The following is a 26,244-nucleotide window of genomic DNA, read 5'->3' as shown; positions in this document are numbered from 1 at the left end:
CTACAGAAACCGCCACAGTGCTCCCATAACAGTAATAGTCATGCTGTTCCTATAACAGTGACATACCCCATAATAGTGACAGCCACAGTGTCCCCATAGCATTATCGTCCACAATGTCACAGTACCTCCCATAACAATTAGGCTAGGGCTACACCGGACGACATGTGTTGCCCGACATTTTGTCGCACGACAATTTTTATAATGATAGTCTATGATGTCGAACTGCAACATGCTGCGACTGCGACACGACAGGTGCAATGCGTTTTGATGTGTTTTTCACGCGCGTGATAAAAAACTAAAGCCCCATTCACTTCTATGGTGCCCAGGGCTGGGACAAGGTCCACCATCAACAGAGGCTTGAGCTGCCCAAGTGCGCCCCCCCCCCCCCCAACTTGTGGAGTCTTTACTAAATACTTACTGTTGTAATCACACATAAATATCTGTGGATGACACACTTATGGGGGACCTGTGGATGACACACTGTTATGAGGGAATCTGTGGATGACACACTGTTATGGGGGGATCTGTGGATAACACTGTTATGGGGGGATCTGTGGATAACACTGTTATGGGGGGATCTGTGGATGACACTGTTATGGGGGATCTGTGGAGGACACTGTTATGGGGGATCTGTGGATGACACTGTTATGGGGGATCTATGGATGACACTGTTATGGGGGATCTATGGATGACAGTATTATGGGGGGATCTGTGGATGACAGTGTTATGGGGGATCTGTGGATGACACTGTTATGGATTGTGATTCACAATGGATATTGGGGGCCAGCAAATTACAAGGAAGGCAGCGGTGGGGGGTGATGATTGATAACATACATATCTAAATGGCTGGGGGGGGGGGGGGGGGTTGAGGGCTTGACTTGAGTCATCTACTGATCAGAGCATTAGAATTGCAGGAATAAATAACATGGGGGAAGGGGGGCTGGGTAAGATCATCTAACCCCCCCTTCCCCCACCAGCCCTCGACCCCCCCCCCCATCTACCCCACCAGATATTTAGATGTTATTTATTCCTGCAGCTCTAATGCTCTGATGATCACTGATCAGTAGATGACTCAAGTCAAGCTCCCCCCCCCCCGCCATTTAGATATGTATGTTTGTTATTAATCAGACATCCACCCCAACCCCCCGGGGCGTTCCTTGTAATTTTACCCCATCCAGAACTCCATCAGACCTCAGATCAGACGGAAAAGAATATTATCTTTATTTAAGAACTATGTATTTTTTGCCCCATAAGACGCACTTTTTCTCCCCCCAAAATGGTGGAAAAATGCCCCTGCGTCTTATGGGGCGAATGCTTGCAGTTTTACATCGCAAGCTGCAATGTACGAGCGAGCGGGGACTCGGGGTGGGACTGGGAGGAGGAGCTGGGGGCCGGCAATAGCGGCGGGGCGGTGCAGTCAGTGTACTATAGCCCCGCCCCGCCGCTCCGGTATACTAATATAAGATGTCTTATTAAATTAATAGTTATTAAACATGCCCCCTCACTCCTAATAGTACCTTACATCCTAACCGCTTCAGTACAATGCAGACAGGCAGGCCAGGCGGGCGGCAGCGTAACTCCCTTATGTCACGTGCCTGTGCCGCCTACTTTATGAATGAAGCAGGCGGCGCAGGCAAGTTACGTCAGTGAGTGACGCGCCGGCCGCCCGGCCTGCCTGCCTGGGTTCTACTGAAGCGGTTAGGATGTAAGGTACTATTAGGAGTGAGGGGGCATGTATAATAACTATTAATTGAATAAGACATCTTGTATTTGTATACTGGAGCGGCGGCGGCGGGGGGATCTGTGGATGACATTTTTATGGGGGACATCTGTGAATGGCACAGTTATGGGCTGGGGGGGGTCTGTGGATGGCACTGTTATGGGCTGGGGGGGGTCTGTGGATGGCACTGTTATGGGCTGGGGGGGTCTGTGGATGGCACTGTTATGGGCTGGGGGGTCTGTGGATGGCACATATATAACAGTGCCACCCACAGATCCCCCCTGTAACAGTGCCATCCACAGATCCCCCTGTAACAGTGCCAGCTACATATCCCCCTGTAACAGTGCAAGCCACAGATCCCCCCATAACAGTGTCCGTCATCCACAGATCCCCCCATAACAGTGTCCGTCATCCACAGATCCCCCATAACAGTGTCCGTCATCCACAGATCCCCCCATAACAGTGTCCGTCATTCACAGATCCCCCATAACAGTGTCCATCATCCACAGATCCCCCCCATAACAGTGTCCGTCATCCACAGATCCACAGTAATAGTGCCATCCACAGACCACCATTAGTTCCAAACCCACCAAACACACAGCACACCTTTTGGTTAAAAATATTTTTTTTCTTATTTTCCTCCCTAAAAACCTAGGTGCGTCTTATGGGCCGGTGCGTCTTATAGGGCGAAAAATACGGTATCTTACTTCACTTCAGGGCAGACTCTCACGCTCTATCCCTGCTGGGGCCTGGGCTGGGTCGTGACACAGTGCTGTGCTGCTGCCTGCTGCTGCCCGCGCTGCTTCTGGTCTCCAGAGGGTGCACATGTGACCTGACTGCGTACAGCGCGTCAGGTCAAAGTGCGCGCTGTACGCAGCCAGTCAGGCAAGCGACTGAGCAGAGACCAGAGCAGCGGAGCGGCCGAGCCAGGAGGCGGAGCGGGGAGGGAGCCCGGCAGGAGCGGCAGCAGCAGCGACGTGGTCAGTGGCCTGCCTGCCACCCAGAGGCTGGGGAGCTGGCCTGCGCCCTGAGGCTGGAGCCTCCCCAGCCTCTGTGTCGGCCCGGCCCTGATGGTGCCAGAGCTGCGTGAAAAACGCTGAATATAGAGCATGCTGCGTTTTTCACGCAACGCAGAACTGATGCTTAAAAAAAACACTCATGTACACAGACCCATAGAAATGAATGGGTCAGGATTCAGTGCGGGTGCTATGCGTTCATGTCACGCATTGCACCCGCTTGGAAAACTTGCTCGTGTGAAAGGGGCCTAAATGAATCAGGTGTAGTCTAATCCTACAGTCAACCCTCCTTCCATCCGTCTCCTATTTACTACTAACATGCTGCCAAACTATGCAGGCTTTAGCGTTCCTTCACATACAGTGCCGAGTTGATCAACGTTTCGTGTTTTTGAGGCGTTTTTGCCTATATAGCGGCCCAGATGGTGTCTGTGCGCAGAATGTGTCAAAAAGTGCTGTAAATTGGTGCAATTTGGCACAGCTACGTTTTCTAGACTTTTTTCTGACTTGCTCAACAAGAAGGTGGGGTTTAGTGGGAAAGGGGGCATGATTCTGGCATGAAATTCTGTTGCAAACTTAGCCAGCCAATATTTGGTATAGAGTTAGATAAAAGTGTCTATCCCTGCAGCAGATGTATCATCCAGCCTGAGCCTCTGTGATAAATCTGGTCTAGACAGACTGTCTAGCTTATGGCATTTTTAGGATTAGTAAATGTGGGCCTGTAGGTTTTTACAGAAAAGCGTGTAAATGTGTGCCTTCACTTCTTATTTGGTGCTGTATGGGGGGAAAAAAGTTTGCAAAAAATGCCATGCAAGAATGCCATTAAAAACAAAAATACACATTGCATATGCTTTTTTTTAAGTTGCAAAACTGAAATGGAGGTCTATGGGAGAAAAACAGCAGTTAATGAGGGTCTAAATGGCAGGCACGGAGCATGCTGTGATTTGAAAAAAAAATAAGAAACGTCCCTCACAAGTATAAGAACGACACTACAAAAAAAAAGGGGTTGGCATCTTTCTGGCTACTTGTGACCAATGTGTATGTAAGATGACTATATGGCACTTGCTAATATAGCCTTTGTTGATGATCTGTGTGGTTTGCTATATTTTACAAGCCATGTCCCTGTTAGGCAAATCTGTGCTGTCGACACCGAGGTCCTGTCCATAAGATAGCCCCTGATGGAGGGTCATGTAACCAGACATATATGTTCTAACTTTTTGCAGTGCGGAGCCACGGACCTGAAAGCCCACGGAAGCACTTCATAGTGCTTCCATGGGCTTCCGATCTGTGCCTCCGCTGCGCAAAAGATAGTCCTGGTCATATGTTGCGGATGGCAGACCCATTCAAGTCAATGGGTCCACATCTGCACCACGGAGTGCACACGGCCAGTGGCCGTATATATTGCGGACTGGCCGTGTCTGGTCCGCAATATAGGCACGGGGCTCTTATGCTCATGTGCATGAGCCCTAAGCTGAACAATAGTTGGTATAGAGTCAGAGAAAAGTGTGTATCCTTGCAGCAGATTTATCATCCAGCCTGAGCCCTGTGATAAATTGGTGCGGGTCTACACGGTCTGTCTGAGTTTACACCATCTATAGGTTTGGTAAATGTGGGTCTGAGTCTTTTCTCTTATATAGCATTCCTGGATTTGGCTTCAAAAACTGATTGTGCTTTAGCTTTACTATGCTGCGTTCATACTTTTTTTTTTTTTACAATATAAAACATTACAAAGGTAAATAAAAGAAAACAAACTGTATTTTGATTATCCCACATCCAAGTCATTACAAGAACCCCACCAGGCAAAATCCCGCTCAATGTCTGGAGGCGCCAAAAGAGGTGAATATGCGCTAACCAGAACTACAGGGATTTTGTTGTTGATATCTGTTACCATGGAGAGATACATTTCCATATGAGTGAGAATGCAAACTGTTTTCAATTTGACACAATTTTGTAATTTTATATACACTAGAAGCAGGGATGCTCAACCTGCGGCTCTCCAGCTGTTGTAAAACTACAACTCCCACAATGCCCTGCTGTAGGCTGATAACTGTAGACTGTCCAGCCATGCTGGGAGTTGTAGTTTTGCAACAGCTGGAGTGCTGCAGGTTGAACATCCCTGTACTAGAGCAAAAAGGCTAGGGCTGCACTGTGACTTTTTGTGGCACTACTGATTATGTATAATACTACACCTGCAGTCCCGCAGGACTGAAGGGCATGCCACCCTCTGGGCTGCAGCTGTCTCTTAAGGCCTCGTTCACATTTCCGTGTCAGTGCCGCGTCCGTGAAAAAAAGCGTATGTGTTTCCTCAGTGAACATGTCTGTGAAGGATCCGTGGTTGGTCCGTGTGTTCGTTTTTACCATCCATGTGTCATCCGTAATTCACGGAAATTTTTTAGCTGAAAATGAATTTCCAAAGAATCTCCTGTCTTTGGAAAGGATGCAACACGGACACAACATGGATGCCATTCGTGTTGTGTCAGTGATTTTCATGGACCCATAGACTTCAATGGGCATGCTTGGTCGGCATCACGGATCATAGTAGTGCATGTCCTCGTGATTTTTTTTTACTGACCCATGGTGAGTAAAAAAATGGTGATGTATGAACAGACACATTTAAATCAATGGGTGCGTGTGCTGTCCACAAAAGCACACGTCAATAAAAAACTGAAATGTGAACGAGGCCTAACAGTTACAATCAGTCAGCAACAATAAGGCATCGTTTGCATATCCGTTTTTTACTGACATGTGCTGTACACATTTTCTGTGGACAGCACACAGACCCATTGATTTAAATGTGTCTGTTCACATTTCAGTATTTTTAAACTGACCGTGGAGGAGTGAAAAAATCACGGGGACATGCACTACTTTGATCCGTGATGTGGACTATGCACGCCCATTGAAGTCTATCACTGACACAGCACAGATGGCATTCTTGTTGTGTCTGTTTTGCGTCCGTTTTTCACTGAAGACTGATAGGAGATTCTTTGGAAATTAATTTTCAGCTGAGCAACTTTCGTGAATTACGGGTGACACAGATGGTAAGAACGGACACACGGACCAACCGTGGATCCTTCACGGACATCTTCACGGATGAAACATGTACACTTTTTTTCAAGGACTTGACACTGACACGGAAATGTGAAAGAGGCCTAAAAGAAGTTTCAATGCTTGAAAATTGGATAATCCCTTTAGGTGCAGTTTTTGCTTACATTTTCAAGATCCATGGATATTTATTTTACTGTATTTATTTTTAATACTATAGTACTGTCACGATCAGTGTGGGTGGGAAATTCTACACTGAACATAGGAGGGAAGGGGAACCGTAACTGGACCTGGAAACTAGGGAAGAAACAAGTCACCTCCTAGACAACCCTAATCCGGGCCCTGACTACCTATCAATATGAATAGACCCTGAAGGTAGGAATATTCATATGCAGGATACCTAGGCCTTTATATCCCTATAAGGCCCTAGAAAAGATTAGGACCAGGGACAACCCATTCCTCCCCAGATGGACGAATGGAAGTCTCTGTCTCAGGCCCAGATACAAACAACAGGGAATATAACAAACACAAACAAACGCGACACTAAACTTCTGTAGAAATGGATGAGCAGGAACACCAGAGACAAACTGACACCAGCTCAGCCAAACCCAAATGAAGCTATCAACCGCATAGCCTGAAGGGTGGGGTCAGAATATAAACGGTAGAAGTGATGACCACTGAGCAACAGCTGAGAAAAGGGAAGTGGTCATTAAACCTATCAACACTGAATCAAGAGAAATCAAGGAGGCTGTTAGATTCCTCCACGCTCAGCCAATCTCCTTGATTTCATGACACCAGTCACCTGAGGGACCGTGACAAGTACACAGTGTAATCAGGATTCAAGGAGAAAAATATGACCTTGATAACAGCTTTTTACATTTCTTCATTTTGTGCATCTTGAGTAAAAATACTAATTAAAATTTTGCCCTAGCCTAGCCACAGGAAGGAAATGAGCAAATCATGCATATAACCAATATATTGCAGCAGTTATGCTTCATTGCAGCAGTTATGCATAAAAAATGTGATACAATGCTGTGAAATTTCTATAATATACTGGTGTGAAATTGTTTGGTTGCAATGTGTACAATCAACAACTTTTTTAACTTTTGAAATGCCAAAATGAAAAAATGGAAAAATTCTGGTTATCCAGGAGTTACCTTTTTAAAAAAAAATGATATAGCCTTCTTATTCTTGACAGCTATATAAACCATTCATTGCACAGAGAGACTTTGTGGGGGACAGATCCCGTACATGGTATAGATGGTTACAAAGGGGAGCACCTATGTACAGACTTGAGCTCCACTGCAAATTGTTCAAGTAGTGGCACTTAAAGGGAACCTTATTGCTATGAAAATGTGAAATAATCTGCAGGTTTTACGAGGAAAAAATTCAGTATGACTTGTATTTCATTCATTTAAATTCCTGCTCATTCTGGGCTTTGAAGTCCAGGAGGTGGTCCTATCAGTGATTGACAGCTATCTGTATTCACAGTCATAGAGGAAGACTGTCAATCACTGATGGGACCACCTCCTGGACTTCAAAGCCCAGAATGAGCATGGATGCATTTGCCATGAGGCGATATGAGCATCTTGTCTCAGGAGGTGACCAAACTGCCTCTGAGGGTGTGGCAATAGGTGGCACAATGTCGTCACGTCTGCCTGCGTCCCATACCACCTGAGACCCAATGCAGAAGGCAATGATGTCATTGTGACCACCAGCGCCAGGACACAATCAACGCAGGCCACGGGCCTCTTCTGCATTGGTGGCATAAAATCAGGTGAGTTTTTTTTTCTCCTTTCGTGCCACTACCAGGGGCACTACAGAGGAGGGAGGATGCTAAATACTGAGGGCACTACAGAGGGGGAAATGCTAAATACTGGGGTCAGTACAGGGGGAATGCAAAATACTGGGGAAATGCAAATACTGGGGGCATTACAGGGGGGAATGCTAAATACTGGGGGCCCTACAGAGAGGGGCCATGCTGAATACTGGGGGCACTACATGGGGAATGCAAAATAATGGCGGGCACTACTGGGGGGGGGGGCTAAATACTAAGGACACTACAGCGAGGGAATGCTAAATACTGGGGGCACTACAGAGAGGTCCATTGTGAATTCTGGGGGCACTACAGAAGGGGCCATTTTAAATACTGGGGGCACTACAAGGGGTCCTTTATAAATAATGGGGGCTTTACAGATGGTAGAACTAAAGAAGAGTCCATTATAAATACTGAGGGCATTACACAGGGGCATTATAACTGCATTATTACTACTAAGGGGTATTGAGGGGGAATTATTATTACTGGACACAATATGGAAGGCACTACTACTAATTGGGTACTCTTGTGGAGCATTACAGTATTGAGGGTGATAGCAGGGTAACACTGTTGGTCTCAACAAGGGTAAAGAGGAAAAATGAGGAACCTAAGATGTCTATGTGGCGAACTGTGCAGAGACAAGACATGGCTGAAATAGTTTGTCAGGGTGGTCTGGTACAAATGGAGAAGATGAGAAAAGAGAACATCTACATCAGATGAGACTTCTCTGCATGTAAGAGGTATGTGGTGCTGTATTACCCCGTATGTTTGGAAGTACCGTATATAATGTTTATTCAAATATGTCTTTAACAGTAGGGCTAGGGGGAAGGGTTGGATTGACAATTTGGACGGGGGAGGAGGAGGATGCCATTTCAATTTTCGCTATAGGGAGCAGAAAGGCTGGAATTGGCCCTGACAGGCAGGGAAGGAATATTTCAACCAAAATTGTATTTAAAAGCACTCTTTAGAACTATTAAAACCTGGACAACCACTTTAAGGGATCCTTGGAGGTGTTTTTAATGGTTTAAGGGAATTTGTCACCAGGACTGACCCCTGCTAACTTAGAAATAAAGCCAGGCCAGACACTGAACACCTGCCGAATGTCCCACAAATGACCTAGAAAGAGTGCCCTCTATGGTAATTGAGCGAAATCACAAACATTTTATTTGGTTATCTGCTACATGCTCTAAGTTAAAAGGATGTGTTCTGGTGATAAATGGTAATATGTGGGAAACAGATTAATTTACTTTTTTTTTTAGAAACCATAGTACAGTAAATGCACATTTTGTCTCTACAGGAAACTGCGGTCATCTCTTTCAGATCCTCGAACATTAAAAAGACTGTCTGGAGACTGGTTCAGTGATGTCAGAGCAAGACGTCCATGGGGTCAAGTTGGTGGAGTTGACATAGTGAGGGCATCAATCAGGAGGAAGAAGAAAACCAGAGGTGGGTCTTAGGTTTTCTTATACAGGGAAGGAGTCATCTCACCATGCTCAGGTGTCTCGGCAGGAGTAATTCTGGTACTCGTTACAGTATAGCAAACTGACAGACTCCAGTACTCCAAAAGAGTATAAAATAATCTAGTACATTTTATCTTCTTAAAAAGTCAGCCATAGACACAGCCATACACAGATTAATGCCAGCTCCATTTATGCTTTTATGACTATTAAGAAGGACCTGTCACTTTCCCTGACATGTCTGTTTTAGTAACTACTTGTATTCTCCATATAATAGCAATTCTTGAGCACTTTTGTATGACTTTGTCATGCCATTCCTCTATTATTTCTGGTCCACCAGGTTGGGATTGTGTTCCTGGACAGTCTGACATTAGTAGCACTTATTGGACAGTGTCAGACTGTGCAGGGACAACCCTCACCTCCCAACTGGCAACACCCAGTTAGAGAATCATTCATAAACTTCTAATTGGAATAACAGTGTAATGGCACAAAAAATAACAGAGGAATAGCACAATACAGAGTCATAAAAATAGATACTCCAGAATTGTTATTACACGGGGGAACGCAAGTAGTTACTAAACAGGAGAGGGGACAGGTCCTCTTTAATATTCAAAAATGCGGAAACGGAGCTGGTATCTGTCCATGTGTAGCTTTTTAATTTATACTCCACTTTAGGGTTGTGGACTCTCTCCATGTTTTCTATAGGTGTTCTTAGTTAATAGTAAAGTGAGAGCTTCATTATTAATAGTGTGAATTTTTGTTTTTTATCCAGGTGAATGGGACCAGAGCTGGGCTCAGGATGACAAAGAACTGAATGGAGATTATGACAGTGAGGATTCTGAGGAGGAAGAAGCAAAAACAACGGTGATAAGGTAATGTCATGAGTCTGTGAAATAACTACAGCAAGATGGAGTACTGCCATTTTCTAGATTCATTAAACATCTTATTAAATAATTTGACACTAGGGGTAGAGACACAAGACTTTTTTAAATGAAAATTTAAATGGATTGTATGAGATTTGAAAACGAGGCTGCTTTCTTCTAAAAACGCTTGACTCTTGTGCATGGGTCGTATCTGGCATTGCTGCTCTGCCACATTTACCGTACTTGAATATGGCTTACTTGCAATACTAGACAAAACCCATAGACAAGATTGTCGCTGTTTCTTGCATAAAGTAGCCATGTTTTCTCCATCTTTTTTTTTTTTTACTTTCAAGTTTTATTGATTTTTCCAAAATAAGTATAGAAAATATAGTAAATATGTCACTTGTAAAAGACAATATCAATAATAGCATATGTAAATTACATCCATGACATATATCATATTTTTACATAGTCAATACAATATCATAGTAATTAAGTCAAATCCAGAACTTGTGATCCTTTTATGAGATATAGTGTATCTCGACACCTCAAAATTAAAGTATGAGTAGTATTATAAACTAGATATATCAATAAGTCGTGTCATTATATAGCTGTTCATCCACCGCTTTTCCCCACTGTTTTTACTATAACACCAATCACTACAAAGCTAATGAAGGGATTTTAGATGCAAACAAGGAAGAATTCCATATTTCCCATCTTTTAAGAGTTTGTAAGCGCTCTGTGTAAGAGCCTGCATATACACTCACCTAAAGAATTATTAGGAACACCTGTTCTATTTCTCATTAATGCAATTATCTAGTCAACCAATCACATGGCAGTTGCTTCAATGCATTTAGGGGTGTGGTCCTGGTCAAGACAATCTCCTGAACTCCAAACTGAATGTCAGAATGGGTAAGAAAGGTGATTTAAGCAATTTTGAGCGTGGCATGGTTGTTGGTGCCAGACGGGCCGGTCTGAGTATTTCACAATCTGCTCAGTTACTGGGATTTTCACACACAACCATTTCTAGGGTTTACAAAGAATGGTGTGAAAAGGGAAAAACATCCAGTATGCGGCAGTCCTGTGGGCAAAAATGCCTTGCGAATGCTAGAGGTCAGAGGAGAATGGGCCGACTGATTCAAGCTGATAGAAGAGCAATGTTGACTGAAATAACCACTCGTTACAACCGAGGTATGCAGCAAAGCATTTGTGAAGCCACAACACGCACAACCTTGAGGCGGATGGGCTACAACAGCAGAAGACCCCACCGTCTCCACTACAAATAGGAAAAAGAGGCTACAATTTGCACGAGCTCACCAAAATTGGACTGTTGAAGACTGGAAAAATGTTGCCTGGTCTGATGAGTCTCGATTTCTGTTGAGACATTCAAATGGTAGAGTCCGAATTTGGCGTAAACAGAATGAGAACATGTATCCATCCTCTTATGGCTACTTCCAGCAGGATAATGCACCATGTCACAAAGCTCGAATCATTTCAAATTGGTTTCTTGAACATGACAATGAGTTCACTGTACTAAAATGGCCCCCACAGTCACCAGATCTCAACCCAATAGAGCATCTTTGGGATGTGGTGGAACGGGAGCTTCGTGCCCTGGATGTGCATCCCTCAAATCTCCATCAACTGCAAGATGCTATCCTATCAATATGGGCCAACATTTCTAAAGAATGCTATCAGCACCTTGTTGAATCAATGCCACGTAGAATTAAGGCAGTTCTGAAGGCAAAAGGGGGTCCAACACCGTATTAGTATGGTGTTCCTAATAATTCTTTAGGTGAGTGTATATATATATATATATATATATATATATATTCAAGTTGCATATATTGATTTACTAGAGAGATCACATCAGTTAGCTTTGGTGTAATCAGCATTTTCCATGAGGTAGCAATAAGTTTCCTTGTAGAGTAAGGTAGGTCACCTATACCAATGGATAGAATAGCCAGTGAAGGACTGAGGGGAACTAGGAAATTCGATACGGATGAGAGAAGGTTAAAGACCCTTTCCCAAAATGGGAGAATATGAGGGCATGACCACCACATAGGAAACAAACTTCCCCTTTCCTCACAAGTCCTCCAGCAGTTTGAGCTATAGTTAGGAATGGATCCATGTGAGCTATACGGGCTGGAGTTAAATACCATCTAAGCTGTATTTTCCTATTTTGTTCTATGTGGGTAATACAATTGGCGTTGCCTATCATCCAATGGAAAGCATCCTTCCATTCCTCAATCATCCAAGAACACCCCAATTCTTCTTCCCACTTCTCCATAAATCTCAGTTTGGTTTCTAAAATAGGGCCTATAGCTTGGTATGCAATCAAAAGTCCTTTCCCTTGACACTTTCGATTGTTAAAATGCCTACTAAAAGGGGTGCTCCTAAACAACTGACCAAGAGAAGGTCTCACCCTGTGCAGCATATGTCTAATTTGAAGGTATTGGTAAAAACAGGAGTTAGGGATACCGTATGCTTGGTGTAAGGTCTCAAATGATTTTATGCTGGAACCATCGCACAACTGTTCCAGACACAGTATACCCGCCCTCTCCCATTTATCTAACGAGAGATCCGGAACTCCATAGGTAAGTGAAACCAATGGGATCTCAGATCTCATAGGAGAGGAAAGCTTCTCCATTCAGTTTTCTCCATCTTTTAAAACCCCTTGAAGACTCAAATGGCATTCGTGGCGCTAAAAGTTTTAGCATGGATTTGGTATTACCAAAACTGCAAAGGATGGCGACATGACTTAAAAATTGTGTGGTTCTCAGCTGCATTATGTGAACAGAATGTCTGAAGTCTTGTTCACTACTATGTATTATATGGTTTGTCTTAACATAGTCTTACTAATCCAGGCATTTCTTTACTATACCAATTACTTGTCATTCATCTGTAATTTATCATAGGATTTCCAGTTTGCCTCTACAGCAAGAATCCTCTGATGAAGGTCAGGTATGTGCGATTGAGATGACTAGTAATGTATGAGCAGCTTGCTGTAAGCCAGTCAGAGGTCTGAAAATTATGGTAGCATCCAGAAATCTTGTGAAACAGCACCCAGGATTCTTGTCTCTTTGTATTATATTTCACCACTTCTCCAGTTACTTGACTTCGGTATTAAAGGACTTTTCTGATTAAGTTTTTTCAAAAACTGCAAGAATAATAAAAAAATGTACACTTATAACCCCAGCCCCCTCCATTCCAGCACCGCCACACCACATTCTATGTGTACTATGAATATATTTCAGCTCATTACAGGTGTAATACCAGAATTTAATTTTATTTCAAGGAGGGCAACTCAACCTCCAAAGAGGAAGATAACAGTGATACGCCAGGTAAGTGTTAGCTCTTGGCTATCCTCCAAACATATTTATCTTGAATTTGAGCTGGTGATGCACACTTCCTATTCTGTTTGCATAGACTTGTTTATACTAATACTGTTGACAATCGATTCTACATAAACTTTTAAAGGGAGTCTGTCATCTCCAAAATCAGTTTCAAAGTAAGCATACTGACATGTAGGGTAGATGCCATGAAACAAAACCATACCTTTCTTGTAAAATTATTTAAATGAAATTTGTCACCTCCAAAATCGGTTTCAAAGTATGGAGACTGCTGTTTAGGGTAGGTGCTCTGAAACATAACCATACCTTGGTTTTGAACATCTAATCCTGAGAAATGTTCTTTTTATTTTTATGTAAATACGTTTTTCAGTGCACCAGGGGGACATTCTATTTGTTGCACCTGGCTTCTGCTGTATCATCGCTACCAGCTCTGAAATCTCAGGGATTGTCAATCAAACAAGAGGGTAGGTGGCCGGCATTTAACATTAAATTGAGTGGCTCCACCCGTGGTGCACTGAAAATCTTATTTGCATAAAAATAAAAATAAACACTTCTCAGGATTAGAAATCCGGATTTTCAAAACAATGGTATGGTCTCAGAGCACCTAACCTACATGGCAGTCTGATTACGATTTTGGAGGTGACAGACCCCTTTAAGTAACTTTACATTTATTTGACCTTCACATTATTAATGGAACATGTGAAATGTTTGTACAAGTAGTTGGAAAAGAGAAGTTGAGAAAACAAATCTCATTTTATAGCAGCATGTACAATACTACAAAAGTGGTATTTTATATGGCATACCACATCCCTTCCTTTATTCACCACCATAAAACACTACTATCACAGGTAGCTATACAAGTAGCCCAACTACTATTGGCACAAATAAGTATATTTTTTTTAAATCAAGCCACAGATTGCCTTCACACCTTTTAGGTATGTTTTAAGAACTGTGGGGCACATTTATTAATACCAGCGTTTTAGACACTGGTCTTAATAAGCCCTATAGCTGGCGGTGGATCGGTGAAGTTATGTAAAGGCGCCGTCCTCTACATAACTTTAGTGTTTCCACCGCCACTTGTAAATTTAAGACAGCTTCCTTGCTGTCTTGCATTTAGACCTAAACCAGACATAGAAAATGATGAATGAGACAGGCCTGCCACACACCATGGCGACTCAGGCCAGGTCTAAAAAAGAGGGCGTTGCGTGGGCAGGGAATAAGTTGCAGATTCTGCCGCACCATGGTGTGCAACAGAATCTGCACCAGATATATGCCACAAAAGTGGGATCGCTCTCTCTCAGGGGGTCGCAATCACAGACTTCTTCGCAGACAACAGGATTTAATATCCAAACAGGTGCTTTATTTTGGCACTTCAGAACCCACACAAACATGAACATCAAATAAACACCTGCCCATCTAGGCGCTTCCTAATCCACAGTAGTTTTCCCTAACTCAGCTCTAAGCACAGCTTGTACACAGGGTCTCAGGCTCCAAGCCTTAACAGGTCTGCTCATCAGGCACAAGTCCAGACAGGGAAGAGATCAGGCTTTACATAGCCTCGTGGCCCCTCAGCCCTCCTGGCTGAGACCATCCAGAGTCTCTGTAGGCCTCTGTTTCCAAGTTTTCTCTCCACAGACTGACAGACAGAGGGTTGGTTTTATCCCTCCTTGATTACAGAAGGCCTCACCTGCGATCACCTCAGGTAAAAGACAACACCCGTACTGGAAGGGTGTGGACTGGCAGATCCCACTACCAAACCTATCCACCAGTCCAAATGAAATCCAGCCTAGAACAAAATGTAAACAAAACTGTCTCAGCAAACTATGCTTTGCTGAAACCCCTGCAGCTTTTCTGGATTTTATTTATCTCACCCAGCTGAGGTATCTGGGTGGGATATACACTGTGGAATATGCAGTTATACAGTCCACATCACTACACTGGTCATAAATGACCCCGTGTATGTTTGTGTGTGTTACTTTAACAAAACCAAACATGTCCTTGTCTTAATGGAGTACAGTAAACATAGCAGAATACAGATGTGTCCATCCTTACCTTAACTCTAAACTTGTTAAGGACTCCAATTTCCCATAGACCAGGCATGGCCAACCTGCGGCTCTCCAGCGGTTGTAAAACTACAACTCCCACCATGCCCTGCTGTAGGCTGATAGCTGTAGACTGTCCGGGCATGATGGGAGTTGTAGTTTTACAACCGCTGGAGAGCCTCGGGTTGGCCATCCCTGCCATAGACACATATAGGATAGACATCTCGTGACACAATGTCGCAAAATCATGTTGTTTTGAAAAGCTTGTCATCTCATTGCATGCATATCAGACCAAAAGAATCATAGAAAGGACACATCTGTGTGTAATTTTGGTCATACCTACCTTAGCTTGTCTGATGTGAAAGCAGGCTAAGATTTTTTTTCCTTTTCAGCTGGTATATAGGAGGCCAAAGACAAAACATTAATTATCATCACTGTTAGTAACATTGAGACATACACAGATATTTAGCTCCCCAGTCCTCCAATAATGGGCTGTAATGCACAATACCAACCATGGTGGACATATGTCAGTCCAATGCTCTAGTAAGGCAACGACACAGCCTTCAATATAGCAGAAATTCTCCTGGGTTATTCAACATCACATCTGACCATGCAACTTTTTGCCCTGTAACTTTGCGTGGACACATATGGTCTTGGATAAACCAGGAGAATTTTTTATGAACGATCTGTCCATCAACATGCCAGTTTGAATGGGCAGATCAGGGTCATAGCTTAGAAAAATTGTTGTAAAAAGAAGTCAAAGTGGCAAACAATAGGCTCCCGTTTTTGGCTGACATTAGCCCTTTGTCAGCCATTGTGGATGACTGTATACAATTTTAAATAGTCTGCTTGATAATCAATTATTAATAACTTATATTTAAACTTAATAAAACCTGTCTTTGTTAGTCTCATTGTATTACTTTGTTTTTTCTTCAAGATGTTCCTATGCGTCGTCGCATACCTAGTGTTGGAGACCTGGGAATGGAAGAGATAAACTTATCATCTGAAGCTATAACTGGGGAGGTAATGTGCCTAGTGCACTAAACATCGCAGTTATTCTTGAAAACTAAGTAGATACTATATACTAGGTACTACTGTTTAACATACCTATCTTTTCAGGAAAACCATACTGAAAATGACTTGACTGTCAGTAAGGGCCCAGTAGGTGAAAGTGGACATAGAAACCTTAACTACAGCCCATCTGTGCCAACTCTCGGCAATAAATCTGTAAGAAAATGGATTTATATTAAGTTGCGCCAATTTAAGTTGATTGTAGAAAAATATACCTATAATGTATCAGAGAGATGCTTTGGCTATTATCTGTCATGCCCTGCCCTGTGGGTGTTCTGAGACGATCTGTCAGAGTTGCTGCACGTGACTCAATTTGACAGTTTGTTTTGTTTTGGGTTTGAACGGAATCCCACCTCCTATTAGGTGTGGTTCGTTTGGTCATTGGGGAGGCTATTTATTCCTCCCTCTCCCTATAGCCTTTGCGGGTTATAGTTCTACCTTGTGTGAGCTTTGGATGCCTGGTAGATCGTCTGCTCCTTCTTGTATCAGATAAGTATTTTCCCTTCTTTTTCCCCTTTTGGTTTCTGTTTGGTCTAGGCCTCTAGTGGGGATGCTAATGCTTTCAGTGGTAGAAGGCGCTGGGTGTCTCTTACCCTTTTTCCCTATTGCTGAGGGTCTGTTTAGTGTGTTATAGTCTTAGGCACGGGGACATGTGTATATCTACCATTGAGGTATGCACATGGGCTTATCAGCCTAGGGAAAGTAAGTCAGGGATTGCTAGGTGGTGACCTTGTTTTTCCCTAGCTTGTGGGACCTAGTCCGTTGTTTAGTTTGTCTTTCAGTTTGCTGTTCCCTTTCCTACCTATCGTGACATTATCCTAACATTATGTTAATCAGGATCACTGTTTTATTGTTTGCTACACTTACTCAGCTTGGCTAAGGGTGGTTGTGTTCTGAATAGGCAGAGGGGAGTAAGCTGCTGCCAGGTGCCTCCTGTCTACCTGAGAACAAAAGGATTGGGCACGTTGAAATACAACTGCCTGATACTTCTCATGTGACATTTGCCTTTAGGAGAGAGTGGGGAGGCCCCCTAAAGATTAGATGCTCAACCGGTCCTGTTGAGGAGTTTGGCCAACATGAAAGGAGTATTCTGCATGTAAATAGTTATTCCCTATCTGATTGTGGTGTTTTGACCACTAGTCTGTGGGGTTTTGGATCCTTGAGATATTGATAACATACATAGCTCATCAATATCAAAATCCTGGACACCATCTTTAACTATAGAAGTTGCAGAGGACTTTTCAGAACCATGTTTCTTTTTGCTGCATAACTGGCATGTATGAATATACAATGAGTGATAATAATTAAGCACTTTATGCATCTGTTATCTAAAGGGAACCTGTCACCATGAAACTGTAATCTGCAGGCAGCATTTTATAGAGCACAAAGAACTGAGCAGAATGATATATAGTTCTGTGCGAAAATATTCAGTATAACATGTAATTTATACATTTAAATCTCTGCTCTTTCTGAGGAGTCATGTGGGTGGTCCTATCAGTAATTGGCAGTTATCTCTAGGACTCTTAAGCATAAAAAGATAAAAATAGAGGTTTAACAGGTTTTGCTGAATCTTTCCCCACAACATTATCTATCAATCTGCTCAGCTCTTCCTGCTCTATAACCCTTTGAGGACCAACCAAGGGACGTATTTGTCCCATGTTTTTAATTGTCTGTATCATCTGATTAAAAACTTAAAATACTTTATTTTTTTTGGTTTGAGTCAAAATATAAATTCTTATCAACAAATGGATCTAGCTTTATTTATTGGAAAAGAGAAATGTAGCAGCTCTCACCTGCCCTTCCTTTAGTTGTGAGCACGGATGGCCCGTGTCAGGTGCGGGCAGCAAATGCAGAAAGAAGTTGAGAAAAATCCAGCTCCACTTTAAAGGAATTGCGTTTATTCAGCTTGCGGTTAAAAACTCATCCAAGAAATACAAAATTTAGCAGTCTTGTCTTGTCTACATGTTTCGGGCTATCAGAGACATTTCCAGCCCTTCTTCATGACACAGAAAGACATTAAAAGTGAGACCTTTTAAAGGGGAGGGTGCACCTGTGTTCACTAATTGTCTCCACAGGCCTGTAACCGCCCCCAGGAAAAGGTGCCACACTTCCAGTTAACTCTTCTCATGAAAATTAAATGAAAGAAAAAACAAAAATATATAACCATATGTATGCATAGAAAAAATAAAAGTATAATCACTACGAAAAAAACTATGTCATACAAGGGTATACATATATAGAGGATACATGGGGTATGAGCCGGATATACAGAAATATTCTAGCAAACCATGGTGGAATGTAATGGAAATCAGGTCACCAAAAATGTGTTGTAGCATTCTCAGGAAAGGAAGAAATTCACATGCCAAAATATTATTAGCATGAGAATTATTGCTGCAAAATCAGATCTAGGCGTTTATTGAGCCCCTCAGGTTGGCGTGTATTCAGTGAAAAAATCCAAAAGGATTCCCTGTTTAATAATTTTCTTCTATGGTCTCCTCCACGTTTAGGCAGAAAAACTTTTTCTATGCCTTGTACTATCATATCTGATGTGTCCCCACCATGGCAGACAGCAAAATGCAGACTAGCTGCAGACACATTGCGACTGCCATGGTGGGGCACATCAGAGATGTGTTTGCGTATCCTAGATTTTATTGCATTAATAGTACAACCCACGTATTGCAGTTTGCACTTTGTGCAGGTGATCAAGTATACAGCGTGGGTTGTATTGCAGTTAAGATACGCTTTTATTGGAAAGACTCTGTTGTTTGCAGTTGAGGAAAAGGTTTTGGATTTCATCATATGTGTGCAGCAAATGCATCTGTGGTGTCCACACCTGTAACTCCCCTTGGTCCTAAGCCACACAGGTTGCGACTTTTTGTCTTCTTGGTATAGGCTAGGGCTGACATAGTTTGCAATTGTGGGCGCCCGTCTGGCTGCGCATTTAACCCCATCTGCAACTATGTCAGTCCATTCTCTGTCATAAGACAGGACAGGAAAATGTTTTTTTATAATATGACATATCTGTTGGTACTCTGTACTATATTGTGTTACAAACAGATTCCTTCTGTCCTTGTCCTTGATAATGTTGTTTGTGTTTCTATTTTTGTTTTCACTATTAGTGCCTATATCCAGTAGTGGAACCTCCTTATGCACAGGATTTTGCTGTTTAGGATAAAGGAGGGATCCCCTTTCAATGGTTGAGACCTGAGCTATAGCATCTTTTACATGTTTAATGCTATAGCCTCTTTTACCCAGTCTATGGCAGATATGTCCAGCTTCCTCCATGAAGCCAATTTCCTCCGTGCAATTCCTTTTTGCACGGATGATTTCCCCCCTGGGTATATTGGCAGTTACATGTTTAGGATGACATGATGTCGCATGTAATGTGGTATTGCCTGCCATAGGTTTCCTATATGTGCAGGTGGATACCTGACTGGTGGCGGGGTCCCCCCTCAGGCGCAAATCCATTGAAAGGGGATCCCTCCTTTATCCTAAACAGCAAAATCCTGTGCATAAGGAGGTTCCACTACTGGATATAGGCACTAATAGTGAAAACAAAAATAGAAACACAAACAACATTATCAAGGACAAGGACAGAAGGAATCTGTTTGTAACACAATATAGTACAGAGTACCAACAGATATGTCATATTATAAAAAAACATTTTCCTGTCCTGTCTTATGACAGAGAATGGACTGACATAGTTGCAGATGGGGTTAAATGCGCAGCCAGACGGGCGCCCACAATTGCAAACTATGTCAGCCCCAGCCTATACCAAGAAGACAAAAAGTCGCAACCTGTGTGGCTTAGGACCAAGGGGAGTTATAGGTGTGGACACCACAGATGCATTTGCTGCACACATATGATGAAATCCAAAACCTTTTCCTCAACTGTAAACAACAGAGTCTTTCCAATAAAAGCGTATCTTAACTGCAATACAACCCACGCTGTATACTTGATCTCCTGCACAAAGTGCAAACTGCAATACGTGGGTTGTACTATTAATGCAATAAAATCTAGGATACGCAAACACATCTCTGATGTGCCCCACCATGGCAGTCGCAATGTGTCTGCAGCTAGTCTGCATTTTGCTGTCTGCCATGGTGGGGACACATCAGATATGATAGTACAAGGCATAGAAAAAGTTTTTCTGCCTAAACGTGGAGGAGACCATAGAAGAAAATTATTAAACAGGGAATCCTTTTGGATTTTTTCACTGAATACACGCCAACCTGAGGGGCTCAATAAACGCCTAGATCTGATTTTGCAGCAATAATTCTCATGCTAATAATATTTTGGCATGTGAATTTCTTCCTTTCCTGAGAATGCTACAACACATTTTTGGTGACCTGATTTCCATTACATTCCACCATGGTTTGCTAGAATATTTCTGTATATCCGGCTCATACCCCATGTATCCTCTATATACAGTGGCGGAAATAATTATTTGACCCCTCACTGATTTTGTAAGTTTGTCCAATGACAAAGAAATGAAAAGTCTCAGAACAGTATCATTTCAATGGTAGGTTTATTGTAACAGTGGCAGATAGCACATCAAAAGGAAAATCGAAAAAATAACTTTAAATAAAAGATAGCAACTGATTTGCATTTCATTGAGTGAAATAAGTATTTGAACCCCTACCAACCATTAAGAGTTCTGGCTCCCACAGAGTGGTTAGACACTTCTACTCAATTAGTCACCCTCATTAAGGACACCTGTCTTAACTAGTCACCTGTATAAAAGACACCTGTCCACAGAATCAATCAATCAAGCAGACTCCAAACTCTCCAACATGGGAAAGACCAAAGAGCTGTCCAAGGATGTCAGAGACAAAATTGTAGACCTGGACAAGGCTGGAATGGGCTACAAAACCATTAGCAAGAAGCTGGGAGAGAAGGTGACAACTGTTGGTGCGATTGTTCGAAAATGGAAGGAGCACAAAATGACCATCAATCGACCTCGCTCTGGGGCTCCACGCAAGATCTCACCTCGTGGGGTGTCAATGGTTCTGAGAAAGGTGAAAAAGCATCCTAGAACTACACGGGAGGAGTTAGTTAATGACCTCAAATTAGCAGGGACCACAGTCACCAAGAAAACCATTGGAAACACATTACACCGCAATGGATTAAAATCCTGCAGGGCTCGCAAGGTCCCCCTGCTCAGGAAGGCACATGTGCAGGCCCGTCTGAAGTTTGCCAATAAACACCTGAATGATTCAGAGAGTGACTGGGAGAAGGTGCTGTGGTCTGATGAGACCAAAATAGAGCTCTTTGGCATTAACTCAACTCGCTGTGTTTGGAGGAAGAAAAATGCTGCCTATGACCCCCAAAACACCGTCCCCACCGTCAAGCATGGGGGTGGAAACATTTTGCTTTGGGGGTGTTTTTCTGCTAAGGGCACAGGACAACTTATTCGCATAAACGGGAAAATGGACGGAGCCATGTATCGTGAAATCCTGAGCGACAACCTCCTTCCCTCTGCCAGGAAACTGAAAATGGGTCGTGGATGGGTGTTCCAGCACGACAATGACCCAAAACATACAGCAAAGGCAACAAAGGAGTGGCTCAAGAAGAAGCACATTAAGGTCATGGAGTGGCCTAGTCAGTCTCCGGACCTTAATCCAATCGAAAACCTATGGAGGGAGCTCAAGCTCAGAGTTGCACAGAGACAGCCTCGAAACCTTAGGGATTTAGAGATGATCTGCAAAGAGGAGTGGACCAACATTCCTCCTAAAATGTGCGCAAACTTGGTCATCAATTACAAGAAACGTTTGACCTCTGTGCTTGCAAACAAGGGTTTTTCCACCAAGTATTAAGTCTTTTTTTGTTAGAGGGTTCAAATACTTATTTCACTCAATGAAATGCAAATCAGTTGCTATCTTTTATTTAAAGTTATTTTTTCGATTTTCCTTTTGATGTGCTATCTGCCACTGTTACAATAAACCTACCATTGAAATGATACTGTTCTGAGACTTTTCATTTCTTTGTCATTGGACAAACTTACAAAATCAGTGAGGGGTCAAATAATTATTTCCGCCACTGTATGTATACCCTTGTATGACATAGTTTTTTTCGTAGTGATTATACTTTTATGTTTTCTATGCATACATATGGTTATATATTTTTGTTTTTTCTTTCATTTAATTTTCATGAGAAGAGTTAACTGGAAGTGTGGCACCTTTTCCTGGGGGCGGTTACAGGCCTGTGGAGACAATTAGTGAACACAGGTGCACCCTCCCCTTTAAAAGGTCTCACTTTTAATGTCTTTCTGTGTCATGAAGAAGGGCTGGAAATGTCTCTGATAGCCCGAAACATGTAGACAAGACAAGACTGCTAAATTTTGTATTTCTTGGATGAGTTTTTAACCGCAAGCTGAATAAACGCAATTCCTTTAAAGTGGGGCTGGATTTTTCTCAACTTCTTTCTAGCTTTATTTATTGTTCAAATACATTCTTAAAGGGAACCTGTCACCTGGATTTTGGGTATAGAGCTGAGGTCATGGGTTGCTAGATGGCCGCTAGCACATCCGCAATATCCAGTCCCCATAGCTCTGTGTGTTTTTATTGTGTAAAGGTTCCCTTTAAAGGAAAAAATATATAATTATTTTTATATTGATGATGGTCCTCAAAAAGATAACATGCTGCCTGCAGATCGTACTGAATGTTTGTGATGACTGGTTCCTTGTAGGTATTTTCTGGTTGCTGTTGTTTTGTAGTTTATTAAAAGCCATGTTTCCTTTTACAGCTTTCTGGAAGCATGATGAGCCTATTCAGTGCAGGAGAAATCCGTTCTATAGACGTTCAAGGCTGGATCCAGTTCACTATTCAATATGATTCCTCCAAAAAGGAACTAAGGGTCCTGGTTATACAATGCAGGGATCTGACACCAGCACATAGCCAGACTTCTAATCCGTAAGTGGGAGGAATGGAAAGAAAGAGAGAGGAAGCATTACAGGATATAGCTACTGGAGCTTGGCATACATATAAAAATTATTTACGTGATTTGACATCGTTAGAATTGTCTTCCTAGTTGCTAACTTTAAAGAATAGTTTTTAGGAAGATAATGAAGGACATATGCACTATCCTAAGTTTCTAACTAGGTCCCATAACAAGGGCCAGAGCAACCCCATTAACAATGCCAGAGGATATTACAAATCTTACAAACAGTGCCATATAGGGTTCCTGCAGTAATAGTTACAACCAGTGGGTGTCCATGAGTACTACAACACAGCTACAATGATCCCATAGATGGTATGGGACCACAGTGGCACTGATATTTTGTGATTTCACAAACTCAGATACTATAAACTACAACCATAAACTGCGCCAGAGAAAGAGTGCCTGAAACACTTCTACAGGCAACAAGTACCCCAAAAACAGTTCAAGCCAGAGTGACAGTTCCCTCTTTAACAATGCCAGAGGGCCCTAATTTACAGTGCAGAGAGCTCTAATAACCAATACCAGAATGATCTCATAGGCACAGCCAGCAAAAGTGCCACATAAACAGTGCAAGAGAGATAGTACCCTTATTAACAATGCTAGCCAATGCAAACAAGCAGCGTTCACATGTTCCTATCAGCGGAGATCAGTGCCAGGAAAGTGTTTATTATGGCAGAGTGGTTAATGACTGAATAAGAATTTGCAGAAGACAATTAGAGTTCAGAAGATTTACCCCTTTTTAAGAGACTCTAGGACAATTTGGATAGTGATATGATCTTGAGTTATTATTAGTCGATTAAATTAAATTAGTCAATAAAAGTCCAGCATTTGTGTTTTCAAACAGAAGTATTGAAAGTGGCAATTTTTGTCTTTAGGGTTGTTAAATCGGATGGAAACATGCTGGCAGAGACTGCTCCTGGATAACTGCCCACATTTCCTTCAATAGCAGTGAGGAGTGAAAAAAATAGCAAAAATGAAAGGCACAATAATTTGCAACCTTTTTATGCCACAAAAGTAAATTGAAGTAACCCTTTGGATTTATTTTTAGACTTAAAGGGGTTGCCCAACCCTTTACAAGATTGCCTATCCTTATTATCTGATCAGCTGGGGTCTGACACCCCGCACTGATCAGCTTTTTTGCAGTAGCTCCAGCCCAGAAAGCTGGAGCCAGAACTACACTGTCTGTTGTTCAGTGAACCAAGCTGGTTATTACAGTGCTGCTCCCATTGAAGAGAATGGAAGCAGTGTTGCAGTAACCAGCTTTGTCCACAACACAGAGAAGGTGGTTAGTTCTGATGTGGATCAACTGTATAACACCTGGTCGGCAGGTGTGCGGGGTGTCAAAATCCCGTCAGATAGTGATGACCTATCCTGAGCATAAACCATCACTTGTCAAGGGTTGGACAGCCTCTTTGAGGAACTTCTACATTTTTTATTGCTGAATTTTGTTAACTGCTAGTCTGCAATAATGTTTATGTCTGTGGATTGTTTTCTTATCAAATAAGTCTAAAGTAAAGGGATTTTATGTGTACTTTTCTTTAATAAATATCCTTAGGTATGTGAAATGTTATTTGCTCCCTGATAAATCTGTTCAAGGCAAGAGGAAAACAAAGGTGAAGAAGAAAACTTTGGACCCCCTCTTTAACGAAACCCTTAAGGTTGGTCCAAGGCATACGAAACATTGTCTACCCCAATTAAGTGAATGGCATGCTTATACATGTTCTTTATTAAAGGGCTTTTTTGGGAACTTAGGTCATCATCAATATCCGATCAGTGGGGGTCTGACACATGGCACCCCACTGATCAGCTGTTCTCTGCAGTCTCCAGTACTGAAAGGTACCTTTATACAAGCCGATTATTGTGTTAATTATTGTTAAATCGAGCGAAACTGCATAGAGTGACACCCGGTATATTTCTTGTTGGTTCGATCTGGAATCGTTCACACACAGGAATCGTTCACTGTACACCTCTCAAATTTCGCTTTGTGTAAATGCAACAGTCTGCTTTACAAATGATGGAATATGTGATCAAAATTACAATTTCGTGAGCGATAATCAGCGTGTCTAAAGGGTCATTGTTGAAACTTTCACTACAATAAGAAACAACTCGTTTATCATTCAATCGTACCAATCATCGCTTTGTGTAAAGGTACCTTAACACTTTGAATGGAGCTAGAAGAACAGCTCAGTTCAAAGTGTAGTGGCCGTCTTGGGTCACTGCAGTTAAGCTCCCATTCATGTAACGTGTGCCTGCTTGACCACTGCTCCATTTCAGCGGGGCACACAAGACTGCCGTTCTTGTGATTGGTGAGGGTTCCAGTGGTCAGACCCCCATTGATCAGGTGATAGCTAAGTGATAAGTTGTCATTCTGTGACAGTGCCTTTGAATGTACCCATATGGGGACCAAATACAGTATAAAGAAAGAGATAGAAAACCAAGTTGCATGTTACATGCTGATTTTTGTTTGTAATAAAAAAAAAGGCTATGAGCAGGAAACCTTGAAAAATAATAGACTCAGCTTTAAAATGTATCACCACTCCAGAACTGCCGGTTATGTTCCCACCACTTGTCCCTGCCTTCCAGAAGTTATCTTCACATGTCAGCTGCACTCAGCCATTGCTGTCATTGGACAATCAGCAGTTCATGTACATGTGAGTGCTGAGGCCAGTGAGACTGTGGCAGCCATATGAAGATGAACAGGATATCATTACTTCTAGATGGCGAGGATCAGACTCGTGTTGCTGGAGCAATGGACATTTAGATGGACAGTACTGCTTATTTCATTATTCTATAAATCTTCCTGCTCATCACCTTTTTATTGATATCTTGGACAGTGTCTTTAAATGGATGTAAAGTGTAGTTGGTGGGGCATAAAGATTGTGAGATGAGTGGTAGGCCTGGTCTACACAGCAGCTTTTGCTGCTCAACACA

At 42.4% G+C, this 26,244-nt stretch overlaps 1 protein-coding gene across 2 annotated transcripts in view; it reads left to right on the top strand.

Annotated features, from left to right (window-relative positions):
• Positions 1-26,244, top strand: part of SYTL1 (synaptotagmin like 1) — a 71,681-nt gene that overhangs the window by 31,212 nt on the left and 14,225 nt on the right. For both annotated transcript variants that reach the window (XM_040424264.1, XM_040424265.1), the window contains exons 3-10: positions 8,889-9,037; positions 9,821-9,920; positions 12,827-12,872; positions 13,207-13,252; positions 16,241-16,326; positions 16,423-16,530; positions 23,119-23,285; positions 24,869-24,971. In XM_040424264.1, the coding sequence (XP_040280198.1) occupies positions 8,889-9,037; positions 9,821-9,920; positions 12,827-12,872; positions 13,207-13,252; positions 16,241-16,326; positions 16,423-16,530; positions 23,119-23,285; positions 24,869-24,971 (805 nt within the window). The remainder of the gene's footprint in view (positions 1-8,888; positions 9,038-9,820; positions 9,921-12,826; positions 12,873-13,206; positions 13,253-16,240; positions 16,327-16,422; positions 16,531-23,118; positions 23,286-24,868; positions 24,972-26,244) is intronic.

The sequence above is a fragment of the Bufo bufo genome, chromosome 3 (genome assembly GCF_905171765.1).
Source record: "Bufo bufo chromosome 3, aBufBuf1.1, whole genome shotgun sequence".
Classification (NCBI taxonomy): domain Eukaryota; kingdom Metazoa; phylum Chordata; class Amphibia; order Anura; family Bufonidae; genus Bufo; species Bufo bufo.
This window is presented reverse-complemented; position numbering and strand designations above follow the sequence as displayed.